The sequence below is a fragment of the Haliotis cracherodii genome, unplaced genomic scaffold (genome assembly GCF_022045235.1).
Source record: "Haliotis cracherodii isolate W230 unplaced genomic scaffold, xgHalCrac1.p SCAF_1, whole genome shotgun sequence".
NCBI classification, from domain to species: Eukaryota; Metazoa; Mollusca; class Gastropoda; order Lepetellida; family Haliotidae; genus Haliotis; species Haliotis cracherodii.
The window spans coordinates 51854166-51866718 of NW_027266264.1; the positions used below are offsets into that span (position 1 = coordinate 51854166).

Genomic DNA, 12553 nt, shown 5'->3' on the forward strand with positions numbered 1-12553 from the left:
TACTTACTGGCCATCAAGGTATAGTGTATCTCAAGTATAGCTGATTGTAAAACAACGTTAACTCACTCACACTTCACTGCAATAGTTCTTTTTTTATTGTAACATTGTTTTAATATATTATTTTTCTGTAGGTACGGAAAAAGGACCTCTCCCCCAACCGTGCTGATGTTGGCAGATGTAAAATACAGGGCAAGAAGGAGGTATGTGGTTGTATGGTTAATCTCAATATACTTCTGGTAATACCCGGTAATACAATTTATCAACTTTCTTAATCCTCCATTGGACTGAACTAATACTGCTGATGTTAGAATGTGGCCTAGCGGATAAAGTGTTGTCACTTCACACCGAAGACCCTGCTTCCATCCCCACATGAATACAACTTGTGCAGTGCATTCCTTTCTATCTTTCTATAATGCTGGAATGTTGCTAAATGAAGTCACTCACTGAAACTTCCATTAGTCATATTTTTTCATCTTAAAAACCCAATGATTAATGTTTCCAGTCTGTTCAACACCTGACAACGATGTCCGAGCAAGGCCAAGATGACATATTGTTGGCTTATACTACTTTCCTCTCAACACAAAATCACGTCTTTTCACATTCTGTTGTTTCTCCCAGCTCCCAGACTGTCAGAACCACATTCGCTTCATCGCCCGTAACACCAGCAGTTCCAACACACTGTATGTGTGCGGCACCGGCTCCTACAACCCCACCAGCTACCAACTCAGTGTAAGTCTGCTGCACCTCACAGCAAGGAGGTGGCGTCCATTAGACCCGTTATGTGTAGAAGTCGTCTTTTGGAAAAATTGCATTTAAGAATTGGTGAGAAGGATGTACTTGTTGAGAATGTTTTTTATAAAAGTGAAGAACATCTGAAAGTAGTTGCATTAGATTTCTTTCATCCTCACGCCATTATTGATTCTGGAGAAAATGTATGTAATCATCTTTTTATAGTATGACAGTACAGTGGCTCCAGAAACAGAAACTTGGAATGTGAATGAAAGTGGTTTAGGGCTGATGTTCCAAAGTGAAATGATGTTTAATAGTCTTCGAGATATTAGTCACATGCAGGTTAATATGGCGTTGTTTGTTTCTCTGACAGGTCCCAGTTAATGACTTCCTGGTGTTGTCACATTCGTCAGGAATCGGGATGTGTCCGTATGACCCCTTTGATAATGCCACTGCTTTGTTTGTCGGTAAGTGCAATTTGATTTAGCTACTACATGAAAACAGTATATATCAGAAGGAGGATTTTGAAACCCAACAACTCAAATTTGCATCAAGTAGCTGGAGTAAGTAGTTGGTGAAGGTAGGGATATTTGAAGAGTGACCACAAGGGGAGACAACTCACAGTAGGGTCCTGGCTGACCTAGTGTAGCATCTCACCCAGATGATGCTCACACTGTGACCCACTGGTTCACCTCTTTCATCTAATCCTGATTAGAAGACCTGTCACCAGAATCCCCAGTGTGGTTGTAAAATAGAGATGACATGGCTGCAGTGTGGACCTGATCAGTGTCAGCATACCTTCCACATATTATTGTCATATTATTCATTTATATACTGCAGATATCCAGGTACAAGAATCTGCTCGAATGCACGTTTTTTTGTTCCCCGACCAGTGGATCCATTCACATTCCAGTTATCATTCTCAACTCCCTGGGAGTATACAACCCAAGCTGCCTAGGGGCGCTAGAAGGATTTTACATCGGCCTCACATATTGGGTACCCTTTTCCCTCCTGGGTGAACAGAGGTACATCTGAACGAAGTCACTTGCCCAGGGTGACACCACACATTTTGGTTTGTCTGGTCCAGATGCGATGAGTTGTTGGTCACCTCAATCAGGCTGTGATATTGCTGACTGTATTGTAAAACAAGAACCAATCACCCTTCCGCCCACTTACTCACATGCCTCACATGCTTGGCCAGACTAGGCAGACTGATGTATGTACCTGTCGTTGAGTCACTGCAGCTTAATACCTCAATGACCAGCTTACTTCCTGTTCCAAGTCCATCTGTTCTTTATGAATGCAGTTGTATGGAAGTTAACCGTGTTCCGACTTTGTGTGGTTGCAGAGGAATCCAACCCTGGTGACATTCCTGGCCAGTACTCGGGGACAGTCACAGACTTCATCAAAGCTGACCCTATACTGTTCCGCCCTGACCTCTACCACAGAAATGGAACCATGGCCGTCGGCTACGTCAGGACTCAGAGGAATGACCCAAAATGGCTCAATGGTAAAATAAATGATTGTGTGCCTGTTAGGGCTGTATATTGGGGGCCAAAATTTTTTTTGCAAGGCCTGTGTGTTACAATATGTATTGCAATGTATTGGGAGCTAAAAGTGTTTGACAGTGATTGTCAATGCTTGACAATGATTAACAATAATTGTACCTTCAGATCCTATTTTCTGCATACAAAAGTAAATATTAGTCAGTGTGGCTAGTCTCATCCATTTTGTTGTCATGGATACAGAGGAGATAACAGCATGAGAGAAAAATTACTTCAGTTTTTTGCAGTTTCATCAATCAATTTTTATGGAGACATCATTTGTGAATTAATTTCAATGTGTAGATTGTAGGTTCATACCCGGTTATAACTGAAGAACTGTTCAAAGCTCACTCATATCAACAATTAGTCAGAAATGAGCTGTGGACGAGCTCTGACTCTTCATGGCTCTTACTGTGTGTTCTGGTCTGACAACGCTGACATGTTTCTGTGTTTCAGAGCCCCAGTTTGTCGGGTCCTTCGACGTGGGCAACCAAGTCTACTTTTTCTTCCGCGAGGTTGCATTGGAGTACACCAACTGTGGCAAGAAGATCTACTCCAGAGTGGCCAAAGTCTGCAAGGTATGCCATGCACACTGCATAATACTTTCCTAAAAACTGGCTGTGTATAATATGAGCTATTTGTGATATCACATTTTCTTGAGTGAGGTCAAGTCTGTTGTTTATCTTTCTTTTGCCTGGGGGAACTGTAAGAGATAGCTAGTCTTGTCTCTAGGATTGCTCTGGGTGGTGGGGGGTTAGCATAGTGGTTAAGGCTCATTGCACGCAAACCTTGGTTCAGTTCTTCACATGGGTAAACTTTGTGAAGTTCTTTTGTGGTACCCCCACAATGATTATAGCGACCCTACATACACACGCATGCACACACACAACCCATTAACGACCGCCTCCGTGGTCTTGTAGGAGAGCGGAAGGTCCGGGGTTCGATCCACGGCCGCATCATACGAAAAAATGTTAAAAGATGCTACTTGTTGTTTCCCTGTCTGGCGCTCGGCATTAAGGGGCTAAAACAAGGACTGGTCAGCTCGGAGTCAGTATACTGTGTCTCAGTGGGATATTCATGTTAAACTGTGGCATGGTATCTCAGTGTGATAGCACTATAAATCGGCATCAGTCTGGACTATTACAAGCAGCCACACACACACACATACGTGCTAGCATGTCGCTATATAAGTGAAATAATCTTGGACGCGACGTTAAACCCAATTTCACCTCACCTCACCTCACAACCCATTCACAACCAATTCACCCACTTAGGTTGCCATGATACAACCATGATAATCCTAACCGCTGCGTAAAAAAACACCCACTTACTTGTATCGTGATTAAGTCTATATATAGCAGTCTATCTATATATATAACAGTCTAATCATAAAAGTTGAACCATTCATGTTGTGATACGAACCTGTGAAAGGCCCAGCTTAAGATAAGGATGCTGATGGCATCAGTTGCGGAGGCTGATTATCTGACTCTGTGTACAGAACGACAAGGGAGGGAAGGCTGTGCTGAACCATGTGTGGACCTCCTACTTGAAGGCTCGACTCAACTGCTCCATCCCGGGGGAATACCCATACTACTTTGATGAAATACGTGAGTATCAGGCACAACTCTTAATCATCACTGTCATCAGGAAAAAGTAACTCTTTATATCATGAAAAATGAGATGAGATGTATCTTTTATGTAGAGTAAAGTTGTGTTGCCAGTTTGTGAAATATGTCAATCATATTTTCTTCTTTCTGCAGAGGATGTGTATTCAGTTGATGGGCAGACATTTTATGGGCTCTTCACAACAAATGTGTAAGTAGCATTCCAGTACAAGTCTAAAACTGTTCCTGAATTCCATCATTCACAAAGGTTTGTCTGAAGTGTTAGTCAAAAAGGGGTGTCAAGAGGACAGGAAATGTTGTCTTCTTTTGTACAATTTCTTGTTATTTGAAACATAATATAATTCTTTCAATTTGTTTTTCTAGAAATGGCTTGACTGCCTCAGCCATCTGTGCATTTACTGTGCACCAAATTGAACGAGCTTTCAACGGCCCATTCAAGGACCAGACCAACAGCAAGTCTAACTGGCTTCCTGTACCAGAGGTAGAAGTCCCAGATCCCAGGCCAGGAAATGTAAGTACAATGTACTGGGTAGACTTTGTATAATTATATAGAGAATCTCACCCAAGTGTCTTTTGATATCATATATATCAACACAAGTTGATAAAAGTGGAAACATTCCGAGGCTAAGCATTGTGATGTAATTTCATTGCAGCGATATCTACAGTGTAGATATCGCTTGATCTCATCCAAGCGATATCTCCTGTGGGAGCCAGTTTTGGATGACAAAATAGATTGTCTAATGGTATCTCAGTCAGTGTACAGCAATGATTTCACATGAATCAGTGTCCGGGTGATTCTGTTTGACAATAGGTAGTTTTTATGATGAAAAAAGGAACTTGTTTTGTGTAAGTTCATGAAAATATGTGCTTGGATGCTGATACAGCAATGATCAACCAACAACATATTCATTAGTGTTATAAAAAAAATCTGACATTTGTGAATTTGAGACTTTTGGTTTGTGGCCCCTAGTTTGTAAAGGGGAAGGGTGGCCCAGGTGACTGAGCAGTAACTGTAAGGATCTACTTGTCATGGGTCAAATCCCCAGTTCTCCTTGAATGTGATTCTTTGTCAGTCAGCTCCTACCTCTGCTCCTAGTTTCACCAAAATGTGGTAAACATCTGACCTGTGTCACTTTGGGCTTTGCAACGTAAAACTGAAACAGATGAAACTGAAATATTGTTAAATATATATGTGACCCAACTCATGCTATAACTCACTCCCATCTGTAGTGTTCCGTGGACGACACCCGCAGCCTGCCAGACACCGTCATCAACTTCATCAAGTCCCACCCTCTGATGGACCAGGCAGTGGCGCACCAATATGGCCGCCCAATCTTCTACAAGGGCAACTGCCTGATGCAGAGGCTAGCTGTGGCTGCCAATGTGTCCGGTCATGGGGAAATGGTCTTCTATACCGCCAGTAGTAAGTCCACACTCATAGCATCTGTTATCTAACACTACACAATGTGGTAGAAGAATTTCAAAATTGCACTGCTAGGAGCTAAAGTATTTCAAAATATTACTGGTATTCGTCAGTGCATTTTAACTCTGTTCTGAATGACTGTTTTGAAAAATGACCCATGAACATCCTAGGTTAGAATTGAGGTCGGGTGGTCATACTTGCTGACTTGGTTGATGCATGTCATCGTATCCCAATTGCGTAGATGGATGCTCATGATGTCAATCACTGGATTGTCTGTTGGTTATTTACAGACCACCAGCATATAGCTGGAATATTGCTGAGGTTGGCGTTAACAAACAAAAAACCTGTTTTAAAATCTACCAGACCACCTGCCTCACCTTTTATTGTTTTGTAGTTCCTGTAGAAAAACGCCCATGTTTTTTCCCTAGATTATGTACATCATATTTGTGGTCCTACCAAATGTTCCTGCTTCATGTAAATCAGATCCATTACAGTTAAAGTATAAAGATGGCTTGTACAGTGTGTTTGAAAAATGGAATACAAAAAATGATATATTTTCACCTGCAAAATTTGAACAGTCTTTATGAAAATGTAATACTTAATTCTTTGTGGCCTTCATTATGATGCATGTTATGTTGTCAGTGTCGTCTCAGTGGAAGTATTTGTGGCCTGTTTTGTCAATCATTTCCTGTAATTGTCATTCTGATTGCTTCAGACACTGGGCTGGTGTACAAGATATTTGCCTGGCCATCCGAGTCAACGCATAAGGCTCCACACAGCATCCTGTCAACTATTTTCAAACCATTTGAATCTGTTAGGCCTGTGTGGAGTATGAAGCTTCATGTAAGTATAGTGAGGCAAAATTGTATCGTTGCTTGTTATCAAGGCATCAATTCATATGATATATCAAGATGTAGATTGTAAAATTGTATAGAGATATTTTCACAGGGGAACCAAGATACTTCACATGATTTCTGAACTTTAGATGTGAAGTGACGACAATGTAACCTCTAATTCCACACCTTACTCTGTTCAAATCAGTTTCCTTTGAGGGAAAAACTTTCAAAAATAGTGATCATTCAAGTTTCCTGTGGACAGTTTGTTAGAGTTGTATACTGACCTGTCTGTCTCCTCACAGGGCAAGTATGTGTACCTGGGCACGGACATCTCGGTGACGCAGCTGAAGATCGAGATCTGCCAGAAGTACATGAAGGTGGACCAGTGTCTGTACGACCCCTACTGTGGCTGGGACCGCGATGCGGGAATATGTCGCAGTGGCAGCACCTACAGAAAGTCAGTACCTCACTCCAGGCTTTGAACATTTTTGGTCACATCACAATAACTCCCACAATTCCTTCTGGCAAGAGAATCATGGATGCTGATGGTGGCTGAGTGGGCTCGGGTATCACTATTGGCTGTGCAAGGATCCATCCCTTATATGGTCATGGGTTCTAATCCCTGATTTCCCCAATTATGTCTCCTAGGCCTAGAGCATCATAACCATGATGAATCAGATCAGATATTGAGGGGTGGTTAAAAAATGATAAAAAGGGGGTGCACCTCCTCTTGATCAGCCAGTGCTTGTGGTTTTTTAAACCTATTCATGTAAGCCACTTTTATCACTTTAATCCTCTCTTCCATATTGTGTTCATATGCTGTGCTATGGCAGAAATACAGTTATGGATGGAGTAAACCCCATGTTAAACACTTGATTGTTAGCATATAGTTTCATGTTTGTTTCTTGTTTACAGATTGGTCACATACAGACATATTGATCGGACCATGGCCTGGGAAGCTGCGATTGAAGACGCACTCGGACAACCATTATATAGTAAGTTTATCATCATCATCATCATCATCATCATCATTATCCCCATCATCATCCCTAGCATGTTTTAGTCGTGTACAGTTCTTTATCATAAGTCCAGAATAATTGAACTCTTAGATTTTTTATCCAATTATTCTAACAATGTGAGATGGGAGGCATTTTCTTTTTTAACAAACTGCTCAAGGCATCTGTGTACATTAACTGCCCAATGATTCACGTGAAGCCTGAATGATTAGTAGGACAATGTACATGAAGTACTACAATTGAAGAAAGAAGATCTGTAGATAATGGGGGACAGTCATGGGAGGTGCTTGTTTTGATTGTGAGGCACGCGAGAATGAAAATCTAATACTTAATGGCCTTAAAATAGAAGATTATTCTGAATGATGCATTGAATTCTTTGACTGTGAAACTTTATTTAAGTATAATAATTTCAGCAGCAAAATATTCATGATGTAAATTTTCTTTTTCAGATTCTAAAAGTATATGGAAGGCTACAGGCAGTTCGCTAACATTACGAGTGGAGTATAAATTAAATATTGAAGGTTTAGTCACATGGACAAAGAATGGTTCACACGTACAAAGTGATCGCCATATTCTAGCCCATGATAATTCCTTAGTGATCCCTGACCTGACAGCAGCGGACCAGGGCGTTTACCGAGCTGCTGACACAAAGAATAGACTTGTAGCTGAATACACAGTCTCAGTAGATACCAGTAAGTATCAGCAGCAACACTTTCAGCTGTACTTTAAAATAACATCAGTTTACTCTAAGAACCACCTTAGTACCTGTGTTCAGGGTTTGACTCTCAGAACCATCTTTGTACCTGTGTTCAGGGTTTGACTCTCAGAACCACCTTTGTACCTGTGTTCAGGGTTTGACTCTCAGAACCATCTTGGTACCTGTGTTCAGGGTTTGACTCTCAGAACCATCTTTGTACCTGTGTTCAGGGTTTGACTCTCAGAACCATCTTGGTACCCGTGTTCAGGGTTTGATTCTCAGAACCACCTTTGTACCTGTGTTCAGGGTTTGACTCTCAGAATCACCTTGGTACCTGTGTTCAGGGTTTGACTCTCAGAACCACCATTGTACCTGTGTTCAGGGTTTGACTCTCAGAATCACCTTTGTACCTGTGTTCAGGGTTTGACTCTCAGAACCACCATTGTACCTGTGTTCAGGGTTTGACTCTCAGAATCACCTTTGTACCTGTGTTCAGGGTTTGACTCTCAGAATCACCTTTGTACCTGTGTTCAGGGTTTGACTCTCAGAACCACCATTGTACCTGTGTTCAGGGTTTGACTCTCAGAATCACCATTGTACCTGTGTTCAGGGTTTGACTCTCAGAATCACCTTAGTACCTGGGACTGTGGGTTTCACTAAAGCGAAAACATCCACAATGCCTGTCACTAATGTTTTCCCTCTCACATTATGTTGACACGCATGTCGAGGAAACTGTTCAGCAGAAACAGAATGCGTGTTGTCCTAGATGTCAAGTTGCAAGCTGGGACTAATGGGGGATTTGATGGCCACAAGGTCTGCTGACTATAATAACACTGCTTTCCTCTCCACCAAGTAGTATCCACACTGGGAATGGCCTGGCTGTTAGTACGCTTGTACTCGATGCTCACACCATCTGCCACTGGTTTGCTGACAAAGCTGATAAATCATATATGAGTTACTTTCCATAGGATCAAATATAGGCAATGATATAATATTACTGATACTATTCATGTGTTGGTAACCATGGTAACAATTAAATATGAAAAACTAATATCTGGTCTTATTTTTCAGCTAAAGAAGAAATAGAACAAAGATGGATAAGAAAGTTTGACGAATGGTGTCATGAATTTGAAAAATATCAGAATGATATCAGGATATGGGTATGTATTGTCAAAACAAATTGAACAAAAACAAAAAAAGCTTCATCAAATTAACATGTGCAATTCTTAACTCCAGTGGTAGAGTGTTCTTGAAATTTCTAAAAGTAAGCCATGTGTTGATTATTGTATTTTCTAATACTTAAAAATATTTCTTTTTTAATTTGCAGGAAAATAAGTGCAGTTCATGTTGTCAGAGTCCTGGGAATGCAATATCTCAGTTTGGTGGCAAATAACAATAGCTGTGTGGTAACATTGAGACAATTGAATAAACCTGTTTGTTCACACAGTGAACACACTGCCTTAGTGCTTGATGCGCTGTCCTGTGATATGAAACGTGATCAGGCCATTCCCAACCCAGCAATGTGTAGTAGAACAGACTGATTACCACCGACACATTCAGACCTTTTTTTTCTGGGGAATGGACGAGAATATGCACAAATGGCAATTCATATGACAGAGAATTCTGTGCTTGTGGAAACGACAGTTGGATTTGTGTTTAAAAAATATTTTTAGTTGCCAAGTACACGAAATACGAGAATGAGTGTATGGTCTTTTGTTTAATTTGATTTAGAGGATTTAATGATGGACCTGATGAGATTGCGTTTCCGTTTGTTGTTTTATTTCAAATTCCAGAGTTACAGTCGTGCAGGATTTGTGGACAGGGTTACAGGGTTTTAGAACAAAATGTTTATAGTGTTTTCGTTCAAAACCTTGAGAATTGAAGTCAAGAGAAAGAATGATGAAACTCATGAGGACTTAATCATGAATTGATGGAGAACTGGAAGCATGGAATTGAAATGATTATATTAAGTGGCAGAGAATTGGACAAGTTTATTTGGAGTGAAAATACATTTGTCATCTACAAGCAATAACTCTCCTAGTGGTGAGGAATGGTTTAACTTTTCTACAAAGATCTGAATTTGAAGTATTTTTTTATTTGCTGATTTAATCACACCAGGAAAGAACTGTGCATACTTCTAGAAGGTTTCACAAAGGGCAAGATAAATGGTGACACATTACATTGCTGGAACAAACGGCCATGTCAGCAGTTTTTTGCACACCCATCCATTTCAGTGTATTTGTGGTGCATCAGGATCTTATGTGAAATGAACATTTTTTGTGATTGACACATTGTCAGTCATGTTTCACAGAGAACCCTGCATACTAAACCGGTTCTTTCACATTTGTTTGAAGACTTTAATGAACAACAGATGAACCAGTTTGCAAATGTGCATACACAATGCTATGAGTACTCTTGCCAGGGGAAACTCTCTGTGTGAAATAGATGTATTTTATGTCAACACTTCGTCCCACGAGCTGGACACACAGTGTCCTTGATAAGGTTCACAATGCATAGGAATAAGAAGAGGAATAGTCAGACCTGGAGATGAAAGAACGGTTGATTCTCTGCACAGTCTAGATGGATTGCCTCAAACAGCATTTTGCAATGCATCACGTGTAATATATTTGTGCACAGACCTCAAGATGAGGCTTGTGAACTTGTGGTTATCATAATATGTAAACATTATGACGGAACTTTCTCCATTGATTCTGTACAGATTCCTAGATTTTTTCATGAAATGCATTTCTATGGCAGTTACATCACATGAAATGAACGTGTCAGTCCTACCTGTCATTGAGGTGTTGATAGTGATTAATTTATTGATGGACTACAAGCAATTGATGGAGAGAGTGTATTCTAGTGGTAATCAGCTGGATGCCTGTTACTGTTTGTGTATCTTGTGTACAGATATCATTGCGCACAACCCATATATGTAGAGGAGTCAAATGGCCGGCCGTCAAAACCTGGGAAATTAGTTCCTTGAAATGATACAACGTCTGAAACAAAATATACATGTGCATGTAATGAAATGTGTACTTTATTTTGTAACAGTTTGGGTGGAATATTTTAAAATCTTGTTTGGGAAAAAATGGGATTTTACAAGTGCTTCATTTAGTTATAACGTTTTTGGTAATAAAATCCTTCTAATAATTGATCACAAATTTTATTTAGTAAATAACTTCATCCTTTCAATAAGTTATGTTCGTAACATATTTTGAAAATTAAGTATATTATTTTGGGATATAATTTCATCAGGGAATGATGGGAAGGTCATGTGATCATTGTATCGTATCTCGCCCTATGACTGTGCAGGAACAGGGCTAGCTCATACCTCAGTGTTCAAGTCATGGTCACTACTTGCCTTGGTGCAAACTACAGACAGCTTGTACATGCAGTGTCAATCATGGATGGTGCTCGATGCACAGGGAGCATGCTGCACACTAAGCCGGTGCTCAGTTAGATTTTGAAAGCAGGACTTTTAGGTTGAAAGACAGAAGACTGGTTTGCAAATTGTGTATGGAGTAGTGAAGGTATTTTAATAAAACTATCATATCTTAGGTTTTACTTGAAATATATTTGAATTATTTTTGTGTTTACATTAAACTTCCATTTTCATATCATCAGGCGCATTGCTTAGCGATGTATTGTAATCAAGTTTTTCCTTTCATATGATGTCATGATCCAAGATATTCAAATGTGTAACTATCACACACTGAACCATTTGTATTTCTCACGTCAAAACAATATATTCCTGAAAGTACTATAATAGGAAATGAATATCTTCCAAAGGCGTACAATTTTTATCGCACTGTATAATACTGGCATAATATGAACTCTATATGCCGTCCATAAACTGTCTGTGATGCGGTGTGCGTACAAGCTGTCTTTATGTAAACATGTAGATAAACATTTTGTAATGTAATATATGAATGCTGATCTTTGTATAATGTTGAGGAGTTTGGTGTCACACTTTTGATGTGTGTCTGAGTTCTAATGTTTGAAATGACTGGGTGGATGTGCAAAGTTTATATAGAAATATATATATTTTAGTTTATACAAACAGTCGATACTGAAGTGGTAGCACAGGATTGCTTAAATGTTCAGAATTTCAGATCCAATAATTGGACATTACAAAAACTCCCTGGGTTGATTCTGTCAATATTCAGCAGATGCCCAAACAATATTCCTACGATGAGTCCCAACTCTATCAGCTGCACGTGCCATGGTCATATCACAACACTTCCTGGTTATCAATTTGGGTTTATCTAGATACCGTATTTTCTTGAGTATAGTGCGCACTTTTTTTCGAAAAAACCCAGCTGTGTAGAAGGGGGTGCGCATTATACACGAATTATGAGTTTGGATGTTTTTTTCCCCCATGGAAAGACATTTTTATTATAAAAAGTGAAGATTTTGATTTCTTTCTATAAATACTTTAACCAAATTACTGTTTTGGTGTTTGATAAATTTACCAAATATTCAGGAGGTGTTTGTAGAAGAAATGTTCTATTATTTCAGTGTGTCTTTGTAAATTTTAAAAAATCACCAGGGACCACTGTGGTGCACATCTTGAAAAGCAAATGGCGTTTTTTTTTTAGTAATTATTGAGTTTACAGATTAACTTACCTGAACTTCATAAATTTGGAATGAAATACTTATTATATTACAAATTTGATGTCT

General features: G+C 39.7%; 1 protein-coding gene across 5 annotated transcripts in view; it reads left to right on the forward strand.

Moving 5' to 3' along the window:
• The window catches only part of LOC139479117 (semaphorin-2A-like), a 322677-nt gene extending 311278 nt beyond the window's left edge, over positions 1 to 11399 (forward strand). For all 5 annotated transcript variants that reach the window (XM_071261903.1, XM_071261895.1, XM_071261886.1 and 2 more), the window contains 15 exons: positions 132 to 200; positions 619 to 729; positions 1103 to 1196; positions 2078 to 2239; positions 2730 to 2851; positions 3772 to 3880; positions 4034 to 4088; positions 4262 to 4409; positions 5129 to 5321; positions 6037 to 6164; positions 6460 to 6614; positions 7073 to 7152; positions 7623 to 7865; positions 8942 to 9030; positions 9198 to 11399. In XM_071261903.1, coding sequence (XP_071118004.1) covers positions 132 to 200; positions 619 to 729; positions 1103 to 1196; positions 2078 to 2239; positions 2730 to 2851; positions 3772 to 3880; positions 4034 to 4088; positions 4262 to 4409; positions 5129 to 5321; positions 6037 to 6164; positions 6460 to 6614; positions 7073 to 7152; positions 7623 to 7865; positions 8942 to 9030; positions 9198 to 9263 — 1824 coding nt within the window. In that variant the 3' untranslated portion in view covers positions 9264 to 11399. The remainder of the gene's footprint in view (positions 1 to 131; positions 201 to 618; positions 730 to 1102; positions 1197 to 2077; positions 2240 to 2729; positions 2852 to 3771; positions 3881 to 4033; positions 4089 to 4261; positions 4410 to 5128; positions 5322 to 6036; positions 6165 to 6459; positions 6615 to 7072; positions 7153 to 7622; positions 7866 to 8941; positions 9031 to 9197) is intronic.
• Positions 11400 to 12553: the final 1154 nt, after the last annotated feature.